Raw genomic sequence first — 25,051 nt, forward strand, 5'->3', positions numbered from 1 at the left:
CTCCCTCCCCCCTCTCTCCCCCCTCCCTCCCTCTCTCCCCCCTCCCCCACCTCCCCCTCCCTCTCTCCCCCCTCCCCCACCTCCCCCCTCCCTCCATCCCCCCTCACCCGCACCTGACTGCCACCTCCCTCCATCCCCCCTCCCACTCACCCTCTCCCTCTATCCCCGCCCATCTCCCTCTCTCCCCCCCCCTCTCCCCCCCCCTCTCCCTCTCTCCCCCCCTCTCCCCCTCCCCACTCACCCCCCTCCCCCTCCCTCCCCCTCTCTCCCTCCCTCTCTCTCCCCCTCCCCTCTCCCCTCCCCCCCCTCCCTCCCCCTCTCCCCCTCTCCCCTCTCCCTCCCCCCCCCTCCCTCCCCCTCCCCCCCTCTCCCCTCTCCCCCCCCCTCCCTCCCCCTCTCCCCCCCCCTCCCTCCCCCCCTCCCCCCCCCTCCCTCCCCCCCTCCCCCCCCCTCCCCCCCCTCCCCCTCCCCCCCTCTCCCCCTCCCCCTCTCTCTCCCCCCCTCCCCCTCTCCCCCCCTCCCTCCCTCCCCCCCTCCCTCCCCCCTCCCCCCCTCCCTCCCCCCCTCCCTCCCTCCCTCCCCCCCTCCCTCCCCCTCCCCCCCTCCCTCCCCCTCCCTCCCCCCCCCTCCCCCCTCTCCCCCCCTCCCCCTCCCCCCCCTCCCCTCCCCCTCCCTCCCCCCTCCCCCCCCCCCTCCCCCTCCCCCCCTCCCCCCCCCCTCCCCCTCCCCCCCTCCCCCCCCCCTCCCCCCCCCCTCCCCCCCCCCTCCCCCCCCCCTCCCCCCCTCCCCCCCCCCTCCCCCTCCCCCCTCCCCCCCCCCCTCCCCCCCTCCCCCCCCTCCCCCCCCCCTCCCCCTCCCCCCCTCCCCCCCCTCCCCCCCCTCCCTCCCCCCCCCTCCCTCTCCCCCCCTCCCTCCCCCCCCCTCCCTCTCCCCCCCTCCCCCCCCCCTCTCCCCCCCTCCCCCCCCCTCCCTCTCCCCCTCTCCCCCCCCCTCCCTCTCCCCCCCTCCCTCTCCCCCCTCCCTCTCCCCCCTCCCTCTCTCCCCCCTCCCTCTCCCCCCCCCGGGAAACGACTCGAGGAGCCGTCGCCTGTATCCCCGCCCCCAGGAAGTGACGCGAGAGCTGGGTGTGGATCACGTGGTGCGGAGGGGCCGGAGTCCATTGCCGGCCGCTGCAGCGGGTCTAGTGCTGGGTGTGAGGGTCGGTGGCGACAGGCTGTGCCCGGGAGCTGGTGACACCGGTTGGTTCCGCCCGTCGCCCGCAGTTTGTTCATCTCTGCGGGTCCCGGGGGGGGGCGGTCTGTGTGTGTCGGGGGGGGGTGGTGTGGGGGGGTCTGTGTGTGTCGGGGGGGTGGTGTGGGGGGTCTGTGTGTGTTGGGGGGTCTGTGTGTGTCCCGGGGGGGGGTGTGGGGGGGGTCTGTGTGTGTCGGGCGGGGGGTGGTGTGGGGGGGTCTGTGTGTGTTGGGGGGTCTGTGTGTGTCCCGGGGGGGGGTGTGGGGGGGTCTGTGTGTGTCGGGCGGGGGGTGGTGTGGGGGGGTCTGTGTGTGTGTCCCGGGGGGGGGTGTGGGGGGGTCTGTGTGTGTCGGGCGGGGGGTGGTGTGGGGGGTCTGTGTGTGTTGGGGGGTCTGTGTGTGTCCCGGGGGGGGGTGTGGGGGGGTCTGTGTGTGTCGGGCGGGGGGTGGTGTGGGGGGGTCTGTGTGTGTTGGGGGGTCTGTGTGTGTCGTTGGGGGTCTGTGTGTGTTTGGGGGGGTGTGGGGGGGTCTGTGTGTGTCCCGGGGGGGGGGGTGGTGTGGGGGTCTGTGTGTGTCGGGGGGGGTGTGGGGGGTCTGTGTGTGTCCCGGGGGGGGGGGTGGTGTGGGGGTCTGTGTGTGTTGCGGGGGGGTTGGGGGGTCTGTGTGTGTCCCGGGGGGGGGGGGGTGGTGTGGGGGTCTGTGTGTGTCGGGGGGGGGGCGTTCTCTGTGTGTGTGTCCCAGGGGCACTAAGTTAACGGTGCCTCAGCAGCGGGAGTTAAAGCACTGGGTCCTGACTTGCATTGGGTCTGTTTACTTACCGAGGCTCCTGTTGGGGCCACAGCATTTCCCCGCTGCCACTCTGACTGCAGCAAGCCCAGCTGCTGATCATTTGACCTGACTGAGTAACCTCTGCCCCATTCCAGGTCACCCAAACTCTGGGCTCTAATGTTACTGAATGTTCACCTGCTGAAGCTGTCGTTAGCACTTCACTCAGTGATGGTTTGACACTATTACATGGTCTCGTGGAATTGGCTAGTAATAAGATTTCTTTATTAGTCTCACGTACATTGAAACACACAGTGAAATGCATCTTTTTCATGTGGAATATTCTGGGGGCAGCCCGCCACGTTTCCAGCGCCAACATAGCATGCCCACAACTTCCTAACCTGTACATCTTTGGAATGTGGGAGGAAACCGGAGCACCCGGAGGAAACCCACGCAGACACAGGGAGAACATACAAAGTCCTTACAGACAGTGGCAGGAATTGAACCCGGGTCGCTGGCGCTGTAAAGTGTTATGCTAACTGCTACACTACCGTGCCTGCCCATGTGGGAATCATTACAAAATCTGGATGATGGAAATGTGATTTGTGAGGAGAAATAGACACAAAAAGACATAGTATTAGAGATGTTGGGAAATGATGGAGTATGTTCATTGATGGGGTGAGAGCAAGAGGACTCCTAATGTGTGTGAGAGTAGAAATGTGGGAAGTAGAAAGAGCACGGTTAAAAGTCCTGACAGATGATAGCGAGGAAGTCTTGGTTGAGTGGACACAAAGACTGTGGGAAAATTATTGTGGGATGTGGTATTGTCTAAATCGATGCAATATAGATTGGGAACTAAGTATAGTCAAGATACGGCAAAATGGATCCCACTGCTTTCTTCAGGGATCACCCTCTCTGTGACTCCTTGGTCTACTCATCCTGCCACCCAGCACTTTCCCCTTGTTCCTACACCACCTCCCTCAGCACCATCCAGAGATCTAAACAGCCCTTCCAGGTGAGACAGATTCACATGCACCTCCATAGGATCATAGAACAATACAGGCCCTTTGACCCACCATGTTGTGCCGACCTTTAAACCACGCCTAAGACTATCTAACCCCTTCCTCCCACATATCCCCCTATTTTAATTTCCTCTGTATGCTTATCTAACAATCTCTTGAACTTGACCAATGTATCAGCCTCCTTCACCACCACCCCAGGCAGCACATTCCATGCACCAATCACTCTCTGGGTGGAAAACCTCCCTCTGATATCTCCCTTGAACTTCCTACCCATTACTTTAAAGCCATGCCCTCTTGTATTGAGCACTGGTGCCCTGGGAAAGAGGCGCTGGCTGTCCACTCTATCTATTCCTCCTAATATTTTGTACACCTCTATCACGTCTCCCTCATCCTCCTTCTCTCCAGTGAGTAAAGCCCTAGCTCCCTTAGTCTCTCCTCATAATCCATACTCTCCAATCCAGACAGCATCCCGGTAAATCTCCTCTGCACCCTCTCCAACACCTCCACATCCTTCCTATAATGAGGCGACCAGAATTGGACACAGTACTCCAAGTGTGGTCTAACCAGAGTTTTGTAGAGCTGCATCATTACCTCATGGCTCTTAAACTCGATTCCCCCACCTGTGAGGCAACTTTCATTGATCTGTGGAAACGAAGCCCCCAGATCCCTCTGCTCCTCCACACTACCCAGAATCCTGCCATTAACCTTGTACTCCACCTTGGAGTATCTCCACCTTGGAGGACCCCCCAGGTCCTCCCACATTTTGTTTCCATACCACTCCCCATCAGCCATCTCTGATCTGGTTCCACTTATCACCTCCTTGTCAGAGTCCAGCATTTGCGCCTCTTGAGACTCTGCCTTTTCCAAGTCTGTTTTCAGCTATCAGCCCAGCCTCTGTTTCCCAACTCCACCCTGCCACCCTCCCCACCCTGCCACTCCCCACCCTCCCACCTCCATCTGCTCATCATCCCTCAGTCCACTTCACCCCTCCCCCTCTTATACTGGCTATCGGTCCTGGACTGTCAGTCCTGGTGCAGAGTCTGGACCCAGAACATCAACCATTCCTTTAACCACTGATGCTATCTGACCTGCTGAGTTCCTCCAGTAGTTTGTTTTTTTGGTATATTAAAACACTTAATCCAGCATGCTCAGGATTTTCCAGGTTGTATAGCTGATGCCTGACCTGCTGAGCAATGCCAACATTTTCGCTTTTTACAATTAATGAAATTAGTTTGGGGCAATGGTTGGAAGTGGCACTGATGCAGTCATCAGTGTACTGGAGAAAGTTAAAGGAGGGGATCTGAGATAGACCATAGAATAGTACAGCACAGGAACAGTCCCTCCAGCCCACAATGTTGTGCTGAACTATTTAAGCTAGTAATTAAATGCCTAACTAAACTAATCCCTTCTGCCTACACAATGTCCATCTCCCTCCATTCTCTGAACATTCACTGTAACCCCTGTCACCTTAGATGCATGCCCTCTGGTATCAGACATTTTGACCCTGGAGAAAAAGATACCAGCTGTCTACTCTCTATGCCTCTCATAATCTTATAAACTTCTTTCAGGTCTCCCCTCAGCCACTGCTGCTCCAGAGAAAACAACACAAGTTTGTCTAACCTCTCCTTCCAGCACATGCCCTCTAATCCAGGCAGCGTCCTGGTAAACTTGTTCTGCACCCTCTCCAAAGCCTCCACATCCTCCCTATAATGGGAACGGAATGCAATAGTCCAGGTGTGGCTTAACTCGAGTTTTATAAAGCTGCAGCATAACTTTCTGACTCTTCAACATAATAACTCAACTAATAAATACCTTCTTTACTCCCCTATCAACCTGTGCAGCCACTTTCAGGGAGTTTTGGACTTGGACCCCAAGATCCCTCTGTACATTGAGAGTCTTGCCATTAACTGTTTAGTGTGCAACACCCCACATTTGGCTTGAGTTGGACTAAAACATTATTCTACATATCCCATAGAAACCAGCATGGCTAGGACCTGTCCCTGTTTGATTGGTAGAGCTTCGCGCACTATAAAACCATTACGTGGTAGGATCCCAACAAACCCTGCTCATAAAACTCCTTAGAAAAGGTAGTCCATGCCTGCATGCAGCAGGGTCTAGGCAACGTGCAGATATGGGTTTATAAATGGCAAGTAACATGATGCCACACAAGTGCTGGGCAACAACCATTAACAAGTGTGATCTTTAACTATTGGCCTTGATGTTTTTGCCACTATGATCCCTGACCTCCCGTACCTTACCATTGGCCAGAACCTTTACTAGAACAGGCCCATAAATAAGGACAGGTTGGTGGCTAACTATCCTGTGGAAAGTGGCTCACTTGAGTACACATTTTAATACCTAGCTTGTGCTAGTATGAGTAATAAAGCAGGATCATGATAACAAGAAGTGATCACACTATAAATTTGCAACAGATTTTAAAAAAGCTGCCTTTCCTGTCAGTATGCAACAGGTGGATAAAAAGGAATTGAAACTATATTCAGACAATTTGAAAAGTGGGCCACGTTTTAAAAATAATTAATTCTTTTTCAAACTACCAGTTTTAACTTTCCTAATTTCAAACTCGTTTCAGTGAAATGTTGGGAACCACTTACACAGTCACTGGAAATCTGGTGTATTTTTCCCTGAGAGAGTCTTGGCCAGATATACATGGGCAAATCGCTCACTAGATTTTTGAGGCAAAGGTGTCAACAGATGTTGAACAAGGTAAGTAAATGGAGTTAAACAGATCTGTCATAATGTCACACAGTGGTGACAGGACAGACTGTGGGCTGAATGCCTTCCTCCTGTATCTGTGCTGATTTCTCCGTATTGAAATACCCAGTCAAATGTGAAAATTCTAATAGTTATAAAAGTCAAAGACAGGAAGATAGAAGAACATAGAACAGATAAGTGCAAGGTGTTGCATTTTGCACAGGTAAATCAAGGTAGGACTTTCACAGTGAACAGTAAGGCCCTGAAGAGTGTTGTAGAGCAGAGGGATCTTGGAGTACAAGTACGTGGTTCCCTGAAAGTGGAGTCACAGGTAAACACAGTGGTGAAGGTGGCTTTTGGCAGCTGGCCGCCTTCAGTCAGGGCATTGAGTGTAAAAGTTGGGAGGTCATGGTGCAGTTGTACAGGACGCTATTGAGGTCACACTTGGAAATGTTCAGTTTTGCCGCCCTGCTGTAGGAAAGATGTTATTAAACTGGAAAGAGTGCAGAAAAGATTTACAAGGATGTTGCCAGGACTTGAGGGACTGAGTTACAGGGAGAGGCTGGGACTTTATTCCTTGAAGCATTGGAGACTGAGGGGTGATCTTATAGAGGTGTATAAAATCATGAGGGGCATAGATAGGGTAAATGCACTCAGTCTTTTTCCCAGGGTTGGGGAATCATGAACTAGAGGGCATAGGTTTAAGGTGAGAGGGAAAGATTTAATAGGAACTTAAGGGGCAACTTTTTTTTACACAAAGCTGCCAGAGGAAGTGATCAAGGCAGGTACAATATCAACTTTTAAAAGACAGTTGGACAGATACATGGAGAGGAAAGGTTTAGAAGGTTATGGGCCAAATGTGGGCAAATGGGACTAGCTTGGACGGGGCACCTTGGTTGGTATGGACCAGTTGGGCTGAAGGGCCTGTTTCCGTGCTGTGTGACTCTATGACTCTGACAGTACAGCACAGGAACAGGCCCTTTGGCCCGCAATGTCTGCGCCGAGCACAATGCCAAATTAAATCACATAATCCCTATCCCTTCATTCCCTGCCTGTTCGTGTATCTTAAACATCACTGTTATAGCACCAGATAGTTGTAAATAGGGTTCATGTGAAAAATGTGTATTTCTGCACTTTAAAGCAATTCTAATCTAGCTTTAAGGAATAATATTGATCTGAATCAATAATCGAATTTTGCTTGCAGAGAACATTGTAAATAAGTGTTGCAAGTCCCATAGAGGTTGCATGGTAATTAATTCCTGACACTCATTTTCTGTCTCTATCCAGCTTTAAATCTGAAACATGAAACTGCAAATAACGCTGTTGGTTCCCATCTGCTGTTTCTTCCGATTGGAAGTTCAAGGCCGTGAGTATACAGCACAGAACCAAGCCATTTGACCAAATAGTTTGTAATGATGACACAAAAGTCTGCAGATGCTGGAATCTGGAGAAACTCAGCAAGTCAGGCAGCATCTGCAGAGGGAAATGGACAGTCAACGTTTCAGGTCGAGACCCTTCATCTAGACTGAAAGAACAGAGGGGAGATAGGATAAAGGGGGGAGGGGTGAGGCAGGAGCTGGCAAGCGATTGGTGGATCCAGGTGAGTATGGGTTGACTGGCAGATGGAGTCGGGTGGGGGAGGGAAGGACGGAGATAGTGACAGAGGCTGGGAGGTGATGGGTGGAGGCAGCAAAGGGCTGGGGGTGAAGGAATCTGATAGGAAAGGAAGTATGGAAGCAAATAACGGCAGTGGGGAGGGCAGGAAGGGAGGAAGTGGAGGAAGGGAATGCACTGGGAGCAGTGTGTAGCTGATGGGCAGGTGTATTGGGGGAGGGGAAGGAAACTGGGTAACAGAGGGCTTGGAGGGGGTGGGAATTGTGTGCGGGAGAACCTGGGTAGATCAGAAGGATAGAGAAAGGGACAGGAGGGGAGCAGGTTACCTGAAATTGACAATTCAATGTTCGTGCCATCGGGTTGTAGACGGCCCAGGCAGAATATGAGGTGCTGTTCCTCCAGCCTCACCCTGGCAGTCGAGGAGGCTGAGGATGAACAGGTGGGTGTGGGAGCACGGAGGGCAATTAAAATGACTGGTAACCTGGACCTCCTGATGGCCATAGTGGATGGTGAGGTGACTGTAAGGTGTGTTTAGGTCCCTGGATGATGGTGAGGGAGGAGGTGCAAGGGCAGGTGTTGCGTCTGTGGTAGCAGAGGAAAGTGCATGGCAAAGACGTGGGATGGGTGAACCAGGGAGTCACGGAAGAGCCAATGCAGACTCTCAGCCTTCCCAGCCATTCAGTAAAATCGTGGCCGCTCCGCTGCCTCGGTCCCATTTTCTAATGTCCAAATCCCTCAATTCCTTCGCCATTCAAAAATCTGACCTGGCCTTGCACATACATTGTTCAGCATATTCATAGCCCTCTGGAGGTTCAGAGTTTCAAAGAGTTTCTGCCAACCCCTGTTTAAACTGCTTATCTTGAGTCTTCAGCTGGAGAAAATAATCTCACCACATCCACCTTGTCAATCCTTCTGAGAATCATTTATACTTCAGTGAGATTACTGATGCTTCTAAACTCCGGATGAGAAAAGGCCAGTCCTAACCAGCCACCCCCCCTGTACAACAGCCTCTCGACCCAGGTGGCAACATTCTCCAGCCAAACCGTCCAACCCTTTCGCTTCCTCTACCTGCGAGCCCCTACGTTTTTCCTTTCTCTGAGAAACAAAGCCCATCACTGTTCAGTTTTCAGGATCGCTGTAACCTCTCAGAATAGTTTCTTTTCTCTTTGCAATTTCTCCATTGTTTTCATGCCCCTTGTATGGAGACCAGAGCTGTGGAGAGTCATAGAGTTATACAGGCCCTTCAGCCCCACTCATCTGTGCCAACCAAGGGGCCTTCCTGGGCTGGTCCCATTTGCCTGTGTTTGGCCCATGTCCCTCTAAACCTTTCCTATCCATGTACCTGTCCAAATGACTTTTAGACATTGTAATTGTACCTGCCTGTACCACTTTCTCTGGCAGCTTGTTCCACACACCCACCATCCTCTGGGAAAAGTTGCCCCTCAGTTCCCCGTTAAATCTTTCCCCTTTCACCTTAAATCTAGTTTTAGACTCCCCTGTCCTGGGGAAAACAAACTGTTCCCCTTATCTCTGGCCGTCATGATTTTCTATATAAGGTCACCCTTCAGCCTTCTACGCTCCAGGGAAAACAGTCCTAGCCTGACCAGTCTCTGTTTGTAACTGCAGCCCTCCAAGGAAAGTTTATGGTATAGAAGCAAGCCATTTAGCCCACCTGGTCTCTGCATGTATTTGTTTCACAAGAGTCTTCTCTAATCTACGTCACTCCATGCTATCTACATCCTTCTGTTCTCCTTCACATTAATCTCGCTTCCCCTTAACAAATGTACTGCATGCTGTTTGCCTCAACTGTTTTCTGTGGTGGTGACTTCCACTTTCTGGGTAAAGGATAATTCCAGTGAATTCTTCTTTTGGATTACAAGTGGCTACTTTTATACCTAGTTCTGAAATTGCTCAGAACTAGGAACATACATATTTCCAACAAATCAATGTCTTTAATTTTAAAAATATCAATCAGGTCACTCATTGACCTTTTCTTATCTGAAGGAAAGAGCCCCATTTGTTTCAGTCTTTGATCATTTTTTAGTTGCTGTATTGTTTTTGTAGATTATTTTGACACCGTCTTTAGTGCATTTTTGTACTGTGGAGAGTAGGATGGTGCACTCAAGTGCAGCCCAGCCACGATCCTTGACAAGTTTATCTCAATTATTCTGTTTTCATTTCTTTTACCCTATTCTTCAAAACACGCCAGTGGACAGGTAGTGGTTGGCATTGAAGAAGTTGCAAAAGAAATATATTCCTTAACAGCACAAAAACCCAATAAAAAAAGTGATTCAACAGTGGCTGACATAAAATTAAAGATAGTATTAAATAAAGAAAGAGGCTTCTAACATTTCCAGAAGTAGCAGTGGGCCTGAGGATTGGGAGCAATCTGTGGGCCCCATACGGTGACTTATAATGGGAAATAAAAAATGCCAGAGGAATTAAACAATTACTTTAAGTCTGTTTTCACATAGATAGAACATAGAGCACTACAGCACAGGACAGGCCCTTCAGCCCACAATGTTGTGTCGACATTTTATCTAAGATCCATCTAACCCTTCCCTCCCACATCACTCCCCATTTCTCTATCATTCATGTGTCAATCTAAGAGTCTCTTAAATGTCCCTAATGTATCTGCCCCCACAACGTCTGCTGGCAATGCATTCCACGCACCCACCACTCTCTAAAAAAAAAACTACCCCTGACATCCCCCTTAAACCTTCCTATAATCACCTTAAAATTATGTCCCCTCATGTTAGCCATTATCGCACTGGGAAAAAGTCTCTGACTGTCCACTCGATCTATGGCTCTTATCATCTTGTATACCTCTATCAAATCACCTCTCATCCTCCTCCTCTCCAAAAAGAAAAGCCCTAGCTCACTCAACCTATCCTCATAAGACATGCTCTCCAATCCAGGCAACATCCTGGTAAATCTCCTCTGCACCCTCTTGAAAGCTTCCACATCCTTCCTATAATGAGGCGACCAGAATGGAACACAATACTCCAAGTGTGGTCTAACCAGGGTTCTGTAGAGTTGCAACATTACCTTGTGGCTCTTGAACTCAATACCCCGACTAATGAAGGCCAACACACCATACGCCTTCTTAACAACCCTATCAACCTGCCCGGCAACCATGAGGGATCTATGGACCTGGACCCCAAGATCCCTCTGTTCCTCCACACTGCTAAGCGTCCTACCATTAACCTTGTATTCTGCCTTCAAATTCGATCTCCCAAAGTGTATCTCTTTGCACTTTTCCAGGTTGAACTCCATCTGCCACTTCTCAGCCCAGCTCTGCATCCTATCAATGTCCTGTTATCATCTACAGCAACCTACTACATTATCCACAAAACCACCAACTTTTGTGTCATCTGCAAACTTACTAACCCACCCTTCCACATCCTCATCCAAGTCATTTATAAAAAAATCACAAAGGTAATTGCAGGCCAGTGAGCCTGACATCAGTAGTAGGTAAATTATTGGAAGGTGTTCTGAGAGATCGGGTATACAAGTATTTGGACAGCCGAGGGCTGATTAAGGATAGTCAGCATGGCTTTGTGCATGGTAGATCGTGTTTAACGAATCTTGTAAAGTTTTTCGAGGAGGTTACAGAGAAAGTAGATGAAGGAAAGGCTGTGGATGTTGTCTACATGGACTTTAGTAAGGCTGTTGACAAGGTCCCACGTGGGAGGTTAGTTCAGAAAGTTCAGACACTAGGTATCCATGGAAAGGTTGTAAATCGGATTCGAAATTGGCTGTGTGGGAGAAGACAGAGAGTGGTAATGGATGATTGTTTCTCAGACTGGAGGCCTGTGACTAGTGATGTGCCTCAGGGATCTGTGCTGGGGCCATTGTTGTTTGTTGTCTATGTCAATGATCTAGATGATAATGTGGTAAATTGGATCAGCAAGTTTGCTGATGACACTAAGATTGGAGGCGTAGTGGACAGCGAGGAAGGCTTTCAAAGCTTGCAGAGGGATCTGAACCAACTGGAAGTATGGGCCAGAAAATGGCAGATGGAATTTAATGCAGACAAGTGTGAGGTGTTGCATTTTGGAAGGACCAATCAAGGTAGGACATACACAGTAAATGGTAGGGCACTGAGGAGTGCGGAGGAACAAAGGGATCTGGGAGTTCAGATACATAATTCCCTGAAAGTGGCGTCACAGGTAGACAGGGTTGTAAAGAAGGCTTTTGGCATCCTGGCATTCAGAAATCAAAGTATTGAATATAGGAATTGGGATGTTATGGTGAGGTTGTATAAAACATTGGTGAGGTCAAATTTGGAGTATTGTGAGCAGTTGTGGTCACCTAACTATAGGAAGGATATCAGTAAGATTGAAAGCGTGCAGAGGAGATTTACGGGAATGTTGCCGGGTCTTCAGGAGTTGAGTTACAGGGAAAGATTGAACAGGTTAGGACTTTATTCCTTGGAGTGTAGAAGAATGTGGGGAGATTTGATAAGAGGTTTACAAAATTATGAGGGGTATAGACAGAGTAAATGCGAGTAGGCTCTTTCCACCTAGATTAGGAGAGATAAGTACGAGAGGACATGGCTTTAGGGTGAAAGGGGAAAGATTTAGTGGGAACATTAGGGGGAACTTCTTCACTCAAGAGTGGTGGGACTGTGGAATGAGCTGCCATCTGACGTGGTAAATGCAGGCTCACTCTTAAATTTTAAGAATAAATTGGATAGATACATGGATGGTAGAGGTCTAGAGGGTTATGGACTGGGTGCAGGTCAATGAGACTAGCGGAATAAAGTTTCGGCACAGACTTGAAGGGCCTAATGACCTGTTTTCTGTGCTTAGTGTTCTATGGTTCTAAAGAGCAGGGGTCCCAGAACCAATCCCTGCAGAACACCACTGGTCACCAACCTCCAGGCAGAACACATTCCATCTACCACCACCCTCTGTCTTTTATGGACGAGCCAATTCTGAATCCACACAGCCAAGTTTCCCTGAATCCCATGCCTCCTGACTTTCTGAATGAACCTTCCATGAGGAACCTTATCAAATGCCTTACTAAAATCCATGTACACCACATCTTGTTTTCTTATTTTTTCTTTTGACACATAAAACCTGCCCGATATATTAGAGAATCAAGTGTCCAGTGAGAATGAGACACTGAAGGAACTAGTAGTACTAGAGAGGTTGGTGAGCTTGAAAACTGATAAATTCCAGCGACCTAATGGTCTTCATGCCAGAGCTTTGAAGGAGTTGGTTTAAGATAGCGGAGGTTCTGGTTATCATCTTCTGGAATCATTCCCGTGGATCAGAAGGTTGCAAATGTTGAATTTGATCAGAGAGAGAGTGGGGAAATGCTGCACTGTTAGCCTAACATCAGTGTCAGAGAATATGCTGGGATCTATAATGAAAGATATACCAACAGAATTCCTTGAAAAGAATAATAGAACTGAGCAGAGTCAACGTGGATTTGTGAAAAGGAAATAGCACTTGACTAAACTATTGGAGTTGTTTGAGGATGTGACCAGCAGAACAGATATGGGGGAAACCAGTGGATGTGGTGTATTTGGACAGTAAAATCGTACATAGGCTGCTCAACAATGTTGGAGTACATGGAATCAGGGTGATATACTGCCATGGCAAGAGAATTAGTCAACAGGCAGAAAACATAGAGTGGGAATAAACAGCTCATTCTCAGCTTGCAGGCTGTGACTAGTTGGGCACTGCAGAGATCAGTGCTTGGTCCCAACTTTGCACAATTTATATCAATAATTTGGCTGAAGGGACCAAATGTTATATTTCCAAATTTGCTTGATGATGTTGTGAGTCGAGAGTCTTCAGGGGATGTGGACAAATTGAGTGAGTGGGTAAGAGCGAGGCAAATGGAATATAACGTAGAAATAACAGAAAAGCACAGTGCTCGTTAAATGATGAGAGATTGGGTAGTGTTGACATGTAAGGGGACTTGGATATGCATTTGCATTTGCACAGAGGGCCAGCATGCAATTGAAGCAGACAATTAGGAGAGCAAATAATATCTTAGTGATTCCCGTCACTGTCTGTAAGGAGTTTGTACATTCTACCATGTCTGCGTGGGTTTCCTCCAGGTGCTCCGGTTTCCTCCCACATTGCAAAGACGTACGGGTAGGTTAATTTGGGTTTAAAAAAATGGGCGGTGCGGACTCATTGGGCCGGAAGGGCCTGTTACCACGCTGTAAATAAAATTTGAATTTAAATACCTCTATCAAGTCTCCTCTCATCTTCCTTCTCTCCAAGGAGTAAAGCCCTAGCTCCCTTAGTCTCTCCTCATAATCCATACTCTCCAATCCAGGCAGCATCCTGGTAAATCTCCTCTGCACCCTCTCCAAAGCTTCCACATCCTTCCTATAATGAGGCGACCAGAACTGGACACAGTACTCCAAGTGTGGTCTAACCAGAGTTTTGTAGAGCTGCATCACTACCTCGTGGCTCTTAAATTCGATCCCACGACTTATGAAGGTTAACATCCCATAAGCTTTTTGAACTACCCCATCCACCTGTGAGGCAACTTTCAGGGATCTGTGAATGTGAACCCCCAGATCCCTCTGCTCCTCCACACTACCCAGAATCCTGCCATTTACCTTGTACTCCGCCTTGGAGTTTGTCCTTCCAAAGTGTACCACCTCACACTTCTCCAGATTGAACTCTATCTGCCACTTCTCAGCCCAGCTCTGTATCTTATCAATATCCCTCTGCAAGCTTCAACAGCCTCCACACTACCCACAACACCACCGACCTTTGTGTCATCTGCAAACTTGCTAACCCACCCTTCTACCCCCTCATCCAAGTTATTAATAAATATCACGAAAAGTAGAGGTCCCAGAACCGATCCCTGTGGGACACCACTAGTCACAGCCCTCCAATCTGAATGGACTCCCTCTACCACAACCCTCTGCTTCCTACAGGCAAGCCAATTCTGAATCCACACGGCCAAGTATCCCTTGAGCCTTCTGAAGAAGCCTTCCATGTGGAATCTTGTCAAATGCCTTACTAAAATCCACGTAGACCACATCTACTGCACTACCCTCATCAATCTTCCTGGTCACCTCCTCAGAGAACCCTATCAGGCTTGTGAGACATGATCTTCCCTTCACAAAGCCATGCTGGCTGCCCCTAATCAGTCCATGCTTCTCTAAATGCTCATAGGTCCTATCTCTTAGAATCCTTTCCAACAGCTTGCCCACCACAGACGTAAGGCTCACTGGTCTGTAATTCCCTGGACTATCCCTACTACCTTTTTTGAATAAGGGGACAACATTTGCCACCCTCCAATCCTCCGGTACCATCCCCGTGGACAACGAGGACTCAAAGATCCTAGTCAACAGTTCAGCAATCTCCTCCCTCGCCTCGCAGAGCAGCCTGGGGAATATTCCGTCGGGCCCCGGGGACTTATCTGTCCTAATATTTTCTAACAGCTCCAACACATCCTCTCTCTTGATACCTACATGCTCCAGAACATTACCCTTACCAACACTGTCCTCAGCATCATCAAGGCCCCTCTCTTTGGTGAATACTGAAGAGAAGTATTCATTGAGAACCTCACCCGCTTCCAGGCACAGCTTCCCACCTTTGTCTCTAATTGGTCCTACCTTTACTCTCGTCATCCTTCTGCTCTTCACATACGTGAAAAAAGCCTTGGGATTCTCCTTAACCCTACTCGCCAAAGCCTTTTCATGTCCCCTTCTTGCTCTCCTCAGCCCCTTCTTAAGTTCCCTAATTGCTACCCTATATTTCTCATGAGCCCTATCTGGTCCTTGCTGCTTACACCTTATGTATACTGCCTTCTTCTTTCTAACTAGTTGTTCCACCTCCCTTGTCACCCATGGTTCCTTCACCCTGCCATTCTTTTCTGCCTCACCGGGACAAATTTATCCCTAACATCCTGCAAGAGATCCCTGAACAACGACCACATCTGCATAGTACATTTCCCTTCAAAAATGTCATCCCGATTTACACTCTCAAGTTCTCGCCTTATAGCCTCATAATTCTTTTAATTGATTTTTATTCAGCAGGCAGCTGAGATAATCAGACCACTTGGGTTTATTAAAACAACTCGCTACATTGTTACCCTTTTACTTCTCAAATCAATTTCCTCACTCTCCACTAACCCACTAGTTTCCTCTCATTGTTCCCTGGGGGTTTATGACTTCCTGGTTCCAGGGAGTGCAGCTCCTTTATCAAAAGCACCAAGCTATGGCCAGCTAACCCTACCCAGTGATTGGGCTGGGACTTCCCCGATCTGTGTGATGCATCGGCCCACAGGACAGACTCATCTGGTTTATTTCCAACTGTTGTACACATTCACTTTCCAGCTGAGGTTCACTCCTGTGCATCTCTTTTATGGCTCTGTTATTATGATTGCATCCTAATCCTGACCTCTTGTCTGTGTCTGTCTACAGAAACTGCTATGAAGCTCAAAACCCCAGAGCTTGTTGATCTAGAAATTGGTGGTCTTCGAAACATCAGTGTTACTCCAAGGTGGGTGTTTGATATAATGCTTGAGCAAGCAGAGTACCTGTGTGGCTGATTAGGTGCACAGGTCGTATTGCACTGGGGAGGTTAATACATCTAGGGAAGGAGATACAAACTGCAGTCAGTCTCCAGCCCTCAAGACAATCCCAATGTTCAGTCAATAATGACTTGTTTGTACCTTAACCCAATAAAACTACACTGTAGGAAGGGGTTGATTGCACTGGAGAGATTGCGAATGAGATCTTGCCTGGATTGGAGCACCTAACTTATGGGGAGAGTCATGCAGTACGGAAATAAGCCATTCGGCCCACCATGTCCATGCTGACCAGTGGGCTCCTATCCATGTTACCCCCATCTCCCAGCACTTGGCCCGTAGCCTTCTATGCCTGGGCGATTCAAGTGCTCATCTAGACACTTCCTGACAGTGACTCTGCTTCCACCACTCTCTCAGGCAGTGTATTCCAGGCACTTCCTCAGATTCCCTCTAAATCCCTTACCCCGTATCCTAAATCTATGACCTCTACTTTCACTCACCTCCAATAAGGGAAAATGTTCCTGCAGTCTACCCAATCTATACCCCTCAGATTTTTATATTCCTTAGTCATGGCCTGCATGCCAGGGAGATCACGACTCCTTAAGTTTTAAGATAGTTATGAGTAAGGTTAAGGATGGAACGTGCAGGAAATAAATTGGGGCAGGGCAAATTATGAGGATTAGGCAGGAACTAGAGAGGGTTAATTGTGAACTGTTTCTGGGCAAGTCCACATCTGACATGTGGAGGGTGTTTAAAGTACAGGACAGGGATGTTCCAGTAAGAAGGAAGGACAAGGATGGGAGGGGAAGGGAACCTTGGATGCGAGAGAGGTGGTGGGTTTAGTCAAGAGGAAAAAGGAAAAGTATGTAAAGCTGAGGAAGCTAAAATTGAACAGGGCCCTTGAGGATTATAAAGAAGACAGAAAAGAACTTGAGAAGGGAATTAGGAGAGTCAGGAGGAGCTATGAAAAGTCCTTGGCAAGTAGGATTAAAGAGAATCCCAAGCAGGTATACATACATCCAGGGCAAGAGGGTAACTCGGGAGAGGGTAGGACCACTCAAGGATAAAGGAGGGAACATGCGAAGAATGTGAGCGAGGACCTAAATGAGTACTTCATGTTGGTATTCGCCAAGGAGAAGGACCTGAAAGACAGCAAGAGCAGTGTGGGGCACATTAGTGCTGGGGCATTTTGAGATGAGGAAAGAGGTGGTGTTGGGTCCCTTGAAGAACATTAAAGTGGGTAAGTCCCCAGGGCCTGATGGGATATACCCCAGGTTATTGAGAGAGGCATGAATGAGATTGCCACGGTCCTTGTGTCCTCGGGTTAGGTCCCAGAGGACTGGTGAGTAGCTGATGTTGTTCAGTTGTTCAAGAAGGGAAATAGGGATAATCCTGGAAACTATGGATGGGTGAGTCTCACGTCAGTGGTAGGGCAGCTATTGGAGAGGATTCTTAAGGATAGGATTTATGAGCATTTGGAAAACCATGGCTTAATTAGGGAGAGTCAGCATGGCTTTGTGCGTGTCTTACTAACTCGATTGAGTTTTTCAAGGAGGTGACGAAGGTGATTGATGAAGGTGGAGCTGTGGATGTTGTCAATGGGAATTTGAGTAAGGCACTCGACAAGGTGCCTCACAGGAAGTTCATCCAGAAGATTAAGATGCATGCAATCCACGGTGAATTGGCCATTTGGATTCAGAATTGGATTTGAAGACAGAAGGTAGTAGGCTGCAAATCTGTGACTAGTGGTGTTCTGCAGGGATCTGTACTTGGACCTCTTCTGTTTGTGTGACCTGGATAAAAATGTACATGGATGAGTTAGTAAGTTTGCAGATGACACATAGATTGCTGGTGTTGTAGATGGTGCAGAAGGTTGCCGAAGGATACAGTGGGATATCGATCAGTTGCAGATAGGGGCGGAGAAATGGCAGATGGAGTTTAATCCAGCCCAATGTGAGGTGTTGTACTTTGGGAGATCAGATGTAAAGGGACAGTACACAGTAAATGGCAGGACCCTTAACAGTGTTGATGTACAGAGAGATCTTGGGGTCCAAGTCCATAGCTCCCTGAAAGTGGCTGCACAAGTTGATAGGGTGTTAAGGAAGGCATACGGCATGCTCACCTTTATTAGTTGAGGCATTGAGTTCAAAGTCAGGAAGTTATGTTGCAACTTTGTAAAACTCTAGTTAGGCTGCATCTGGAGTATTGCATTCATTTCTGGTCACCCCAGTATAGGAAGGATGTGGAGGCTTTGGAGAGGCTGCAGAAGAGGTTCACTGGGATGCTGCCTGGATTAGAGGGCGTGAACTATAAGGAGAGGTGGGACAAAGTTGGGTTGTTTTCTCTGGAGCAGTGGAGGCTGAGGGGAGACCTGATAGTTTATAAGATTATAGGAAGCATAGACAGAGTAGACAGCCGGTATCTTTTTTCCAGGGTTGAAATGTCTAATACTGGAGAGCATGCATTTAAGTTGAGAGGGGGCAAGTCTTTTTACTTGGGGTGGTGGTGGAGGCAGATATGATGGAGGCCTTTAAGAGGCTCTTAGATAGGCACATGAATGTGCAGAGAATGGAGGGATATGGACATTGTGTAGGCAGAAGGGATTAGTTGAATTAGGCATCAATAGTTTAATTAGTTCGACGCAACATGGTGGGCTGAAAGGCTTGTTGCTGTGCTGTGCTGTACTGTGTTCTAAAACAGACCCAGCCTGTTGAAACGCTCCATCCCAGGCAACGTCCTGGTGAATCCCCTCTGCAGCCTCTCCAGCATTGTCACATCTATTTTGTCGTTTAGTGACCAGAACTGCGTGCAGAGGACTCCAGCTGAGGTCTGTCCTATGTTTTATAAAGTTGGAGTATAACATTCTCACTCTTGTACTCAATGTACTGACTAATGAAGGCCAGCATCTCATATGCCTTCTTATCCATGTTAGCTACCTGTGCTGCTACATTCAAGGATCTTTGGATTTGCCCGCTGTTCCTTAATACTCTCCGGGACTCTACCATTCATGTTGTGTGCCTCATTAGTGTGCACAAGATGCATCACCTCACAGTCATCAGGATTAAGTTCCATCTGCCATTACCCAGCCTGGGACCACCCTCCACACTCTCAGCAGCTCTGCCAACCTTCATGTCATCTGTGACCTTGCTGATCATGCCATCTGCATTGACATCCAAATCATTCATTAACGGCAAGGGTCCAATCACCACTAGTACCAGGCATCCAATCACAAAACCAACCCTCTACCGTCACCGTCTGTCTCCTTTTCCCAAGCCAGTTTTGGATCCAATGTGCCATCTTGCCCTGGATCCCATGGGCTTGAACCTTTTGGACTCGTCTCCTATGTGGGACCTTGTCAAAGGCCTTACTGAAGTCTGTGTGAACCACATCTACTATACTGTGTTACCTACTCAAAAAATTCAGTCATATCAGTGAGACAAGATCTGCCCTTGACAAAGCCAAGTCATTCCTGCCTTTCCAAGTGATCGTAATCTTGTCCCTCAGAACTCTTTTCGATGACTTCCCTACTTCTGATATTAGATTCATGGGTCTATAATTCCAGACTTCTTGAAAGGGGAACTACATTTGCCATCTTCCAGTCATCTGGTATCTCAATTGTGGCCAGTGAGGATTTAAAAATCTCAACCATATCCACAGCAATTTCCTCCATTGTCTCCCACAGCAGCCTGGTGTTAATCTCATCCGGTCCTGAGGATTTATCCACCTTTAAGCCCACTAAGGCATTGCATGCTTCCTCTGTATTTGTGGAGACTTGCACTAGAATTTCACCTTCCTCTTCACTGAGTTCTTCAAGTACAAAGTCTGTTTCCTTTGTAAATACCAATGCAAGGTATTCGTTAAGGTCCTCTGTTTCCATACACAGATTGTCCCCAATGGGCCCTCCTCTTTCTCAGGTTATTCTTTTGTTCCTAATATATTTATAAAACACCTTCGGATTTACCATAATCCTGTCTGCCAGTGTTATTTTGTGACCCCTCTTTGCCTTTCTAATTTCCTTCCTATGTAACCTTACACCCTTGACAGATCGCCCCCATCTTCAGTTCTTGACACCTGCTCTATGCTTCCTGAGGCAGGGCTTGTTTTCCTAGAGGGATGGAAGCTGAGGGGTGACCTGGTAAAAGTATGAGAAGCAAAGATAAGGTAGGTAGTCAGAATCTTTTGCCCGTGGCAGGGGTATCAGAAACAGAAGGGCATAGGTTTAGGGTGAGAGTAAGGAATTTTGAAGGGATCTGAGGGGTAACTTTCTCTTTACTCAGAGTGGTTGATATCTGGAATGCACTGTGAGTGAAGATGGTGGAATCACATACAATGACTATCGTTAAGAGACATTTAGACAGTTGAATAAGCAAGGCATAGAGGACATTTTCCTATTGCAGGCAAATGGGATTTGTGTAGATGTGCAAAAAGGTCAGCATGTTTCTGCGCTGTACAATTCTATGAGCCTACCGAGGACATGTTACATTCCTCTCTTAACCAATGTGACCAAGGACAGTTTATCTACTCAAATATTATTGGGGTTTTTGGGACTTTGTTATGTTCAAATTGGCTGCTGCCTCCCCTCAGGTCATAACACTTTGACTGCATTTGGACATTCTGAGGGTTTGAAAGGTGCTATATAAATGCAGATAATTATTTACCACTGTGAATGTGTAGAAACGTCCTGATCTGTTCTTTCCTCAGTGAACCTCCACAGGGAACGTTATTTGTTACGTTTAATGTGACGTTCTCATCCAAACAGGCTACAGTTGTTGAGCTTCCAGAAAATGTAAGTAATGGCAGAATTTTCAAACTCTGCTTAATGTTACATTTAGTTGGATGTTTGTTCATGAGGCACAAATCATCAGCATGGCTCACTGGAATGTAAGTTATCTGGTGTCTCCCACCAACACAGATACCAGTAGACTATTTCATTGACTGTCAACAAGAAACAAGCTGCACTGTTTATCAGCGAATGTCAATTTTTGCCTTGTATTCACAGCTTACTGTAAAAGTACTTCCATCCTTAATCATCAGAATTTAGTAATGGATGGGCCATCAGATAAATCATTCAAAATGTAGCAGGAGGTGCTGTTTGTACATTCCAGTACTGAGCAATGTAACATACCTGTACGGTGTGCTGTCAATGACTATTTATGTAATTCTGAAACAACCAATCCAGCCTTATGTGGCTGCAGAAACAATGGCTGGGTTAGTTGTAATCTAACAAAATTTGCTAGCTTTTGGAGAGTATTCAGGATTGGAAAAATATAACACCATTTTTTGAGTAACTGTTGTGATGTTGCTCAGTTCCTTTGTGGACAGGTGTAATTATGTGATCGGTCATCCAGTGACAGGCAAGGGACTGAGAAAATATAGTGGAATGTAACCCCTCCGCCTGGGGGTCACCGATGTTCCTCTCCCTGTCTTACCCATGGGGCTGCCTCCTCCATCCACTCTTCTCACAGCTGTTGTGGTAACTGCACCTAATGTGGTTTTCTGGAAACAGCGAACCAAGTAAAGGCATTTAGCCGGTTTTACCATTACGTAAACTAATTACATTTGAAGACTGAAGACCAGCTCCCTCTGTGTTATTTTGGGGTATGGGATCGTGTCTCCAAACTGTCGTAATCTGCGGACCCAGTTGTGTGGTTATGTTACAGATTTACTTAGTTTTCCATCAGCCGCACCTGGTCCCCTCCAGACCCTCGCCATTCCTTTTGGCCTCTTCCCATGTTACTGCTAGAACAAGGGATGCAGAATGAGTGCAGGGAGTTGGGTAAGAAGTTAACAAGCAGGACCTTGAGGTTAGTGATCTCTGGATTACTCCCAGTGCCACGTGCTAGTGAGGTCAGAAATAGAAAAAATAGGCCAGATGAATGCGTGGCTGAGGAGCTGGTGCAGGGATTCAGGTTCTTGGACCATTGGATCTCCTCTGGGGTAGAGGCGACCTGTACAAGAGGGATGGGTTGCAATTGAACCAGAGGGGGGCCAATATCCTTGCAGGGAAATTTGCTACATGGGAGGGTTTAAACTGGCAGGGAGGTGGGTCTCTGAGCAGGAGCAAGTCATGGGATAAAGCAGTAGCCAGTGAGAGCAAGTCCAGGGGCACAGTAAAGGCAGGGAAAGGAATACCCAGTTAAACTGCATTTATTTCAATGCACAACGTTTAACAGGTAAGGCAGATGAACTCTGAGTGTGGATTGGCTCTGGAGACTGGGATATTAAGGCCATAACAGAACCATGGCTGAAAGAAGGGCAGGACTGGCAGCTCGATGTTCCAGGATACAGATGCTACAGGTGTGACAGAGGAACAGGGAAGCGAGGAGGGGGGCATTGCCTTTTTGATAAGAGGATGTAACAGCAGTGCTTAGAGACGACATTCTTGGGGGATCGTCCAGTGAGGCCAAGTGGGTAGAACTTTGAAACAAGAAGGGGAGGGTCACTCTGATGGGGCTGTATTATAGATCCCCCAATAGTCAGCAGGAACTTGAGCAGGTGTATCGAGAAATTGCTGATAGTTGTAAGAATAGTAGGGTTTTATTAGAGGGAGATTTTAATTTCCCCGGTATTGACTGGGCCACCCAGTGTGTTAAGGGCCTGGATGGGGTGGAATTTGTGAAATGTGTCCAGGAAAGTTTCCTGAGTCAATATATAGAGGCCCCTACTCAGAGGGTGCAATACTGGACCTCCTGTCAGGGAACGAGGCAGGGCAGGTGACAAGTGTCAGTCAGGGAGCACTTTGGCTCCAGTGACCATAATTCTATTAGTTTTAAGATAGTGATGGAAAAGGATCGGACAGGTCCACAGGTCAGGGTCCCAAACTGGAGCAGGGCTCATTTTGGAGGAATTTGGCAGGATCCAGCAGAGGTCGATTGGGTGAGCCTGTTTGAAGGGCAAGTGGGAGGCTTTTAAGAGTGTAATATCAGGAGTCCAGGGGCAGCATGTTCCTCTTAGGGTGAAGGATAAACCTGGCAAGTTTAGGGAACCTTGGCTGATGAGAGATATTGGTCAAGGAAAAGAAGGAAGCATACATGGGGTTTAGGAGGTTGGAGACAAATGAGTCGCTTGATGACTATAAAAAGATTAAGAATACTCTTAAGAGGGAAATCAGGAGGGCAAAGAGAGTGTATGAGGTGGATCTGGCAGGTAAGGATAAGGAAAAATCAAGAGGTTCTATAGCTATGTCAAGAGTAAGAGGGTGGCTAGGGAGAGAGTCGGTCACCTTAGAGATCAGCAAGTCTCAGGCCACAGGAGATGGGTGGGATTTTTAACGAACGTTTCTCCTCGGTGTTTACTGAGGAAAAAATCATGGTTGCTCAAGAGATGAGGGAAACTGGTGGGGATGTTTTGGAGAACATTCTTGTTACCAGGGAGGAGGTATTTGCAGCCATACAAGGTGAATAAATCCCCAGGAGCTGACCGAATGCATCCTACGACCTTGTGAGACGTTAGAGGAGAAATTGCAGAAACCCTTGTGGAGATATTTGCTTCATCGTTAGCCACTGGTGAAGTTCCTGAAGACTGGAAGGTGGCTAATGTTGTTTAAAAAGGGCAGCAAGGACAAGCCAGGGAACTGCAGGCTGGTCAGCCTGATATCAATGGTGGGGAAGTTACTGGAGGGAATTCTGAGGGACAGCATCTACCAGCATTTGGATAGACAGAATCTGATTAGGAGGAGTCAGCGTGGCTTTGTGCGTGGAAAGTAGTGCTTGATGAATCTTTTAGAGTTTTTTTGATGAGGTAACCAAAAAGGTAGATGAAGGTAAGCCAGGGGATGCTGTCTATTTGGACTTTAGCAAAGGCCTTCAACAAGGCCCTGCATGGCAGGCTGTCTGGAAGGTGAGATCCCATGGAATCCAGGGAGAACTAGCATGGTGGATTCAAAATTGGCTCGTAGGTAGTAGCAGAAGGTGATGGTTGAAGGTTGTTTTCCAGAACGGAGGCCAGTGACTAGTGGTGTACCGCAGGAGTCGGTGTTGGGACCCTTGTTATTCGTTATTTATATAAATGATCTGGATGCGAATGCACAAGGCTTGATCAGTAAGTTTGTGGATGACACAAAACTAGGAGGTGTTGCCAGTGAAGAAGATTATCGTAGATTACAGGGGGATCTTGATCAATTACAGAAGTGTGCCGAGGAGTGGCAAATGGATTTCAGTACTGGTACATTTTGTCAAACCAGCATAGCTGGTTTAAATTGGGACTAGCTGGGTGGGCACTGTGGTTGGCAGGGACTGGTTGGGCTGAAGGGTCTGTATCCATGCTGTATTGGGCCATGACTCTACTTATTGCTGCACCTTCCATGAAGTATTATTAATATTAATCTTGTATGCTTTATTCTAACAGATTACATTGCCCTCTCATTCAACAAATTCAACAATTTTCCAAGTTAAGGGAGTTGGAATTGGCCGGGTCACTGTCTTCCTTGAAAACAGCAACAGCAGCAACAATGTGACCAGGTGGGCTGACGTCCCGTGGAAAGTCCCAAATCATCGTCTGTGCTAATTACTGTAGCTCTTTTTTGAAAACTATTTTTTTTGTGTGTGGATCAACATGAAAGGGAAAATGTTCAGGATTATAGAGAAAGAGCAGGGGATTTTATTACTTCAAAGATCAAGCGTGGGCACAGTGGATGGATTTGCCTCTTTCTGTGCTGTAGGACATCCGAAGATGTCAGTGCCCGTCTCTCTATCAGACCCACAGGCCTGAACTTGCAAAATGCAGGCAGCGCCTGTAGTTCGAGTAATTGAAATTCTTCTTTACAGAATTCGCAAACCACTACCAAAAATTCAGGGATATGGAATAAAAATTTGCTCTTACAAAATCTCTGGGGGCGGAGGGGGTGGGGTAGGGGGGGGGAATAAGTAAATAAACACAATTCATTTTTTTTCAACTTGCATTTCTTGACGTATATGCAGGTGACATGGTTTCACATTACAAAAAATCACAATACAGACCGTTTTCTAGGAACGCAAAACCTCCCCCACCTGTAACATGAGGGTCAGCTGTATTATAATTTTTTAATGTAAAAAGTATCTCTAATCAGTGACTGCTTCCACTTTGTTAGTTCCCCTGCTTTTTGTCCCCGACCACCATCTGAAAAAGAGCAGCAAAACTCAGATGCCTGTAGATTAATGTATTTCCTTTAAATTTAAGCCTGTATAATGTGAGTGCAGATGTTTGTAGATGTGCTGT

General features: G+C 47.8%; 1 protein-coding gene across 5 annotated transcripts in view; it reads left to right on the forward strand.

The window, feature by feature from the left end:
• Window positions 1–1,117: 1,117 nt before the first annotated feature.
• Window positions 1,118–25,051, forward strand: part of LOC127582637 (cystinosin-like) — a 61,944-nt gene continuing 38,010 nt past the window's right edge. For 2 of the 5 annotated variants that reach the window (XM_052038116.1, XM_052038117.1), the window contains exons 1-5: window positions 7,051–7,094; window positions 15,750–15,828; window positions 19,901–20,017; window positions 20,558–20,642; window positions 24,203–24,315. Coding sequence is in view for 3 of the 5 variants with exons in the window: in XM_052038114.1 (XP_051894074.1) it covers window positions 7,031–7,094; window positions 15,750–15,828; window positions 20,558–20,642; window positions 24,203–24,315 (341 nt within the window). In the remaining 2 variants the exon portion in view is untranslated. Of the gene's footprint in view, window positions 1,239–5,606; window positions 5,741–7,015; window positions 7,095–15,749; window positions 15,829–19,900; window positions 20,018–20,557; window positions 20,643–24,202; window positions 24,316–25,051 lie in introns of those variants that run through there. The other 3 variants (XM_052038113.1, XM_052038114.1, XM_052038115.1) reach the window with 3 other exon arrangements.

This window comes from Pristis pectinata, chromosome 24 (assembly GCF_009764475.1).
Source record: "Pristis pectinata isolate sPriPec2 chromosome 24, sPriPec2.1.pri, whole genome shotgun sequence".
Taxonomy (NCBI): Eukaryota; Metazoa; Chordata; class Chondrichthyes; order Rhinopristiformes; family Pristidae; genus Pristis; species Pristis pectinata.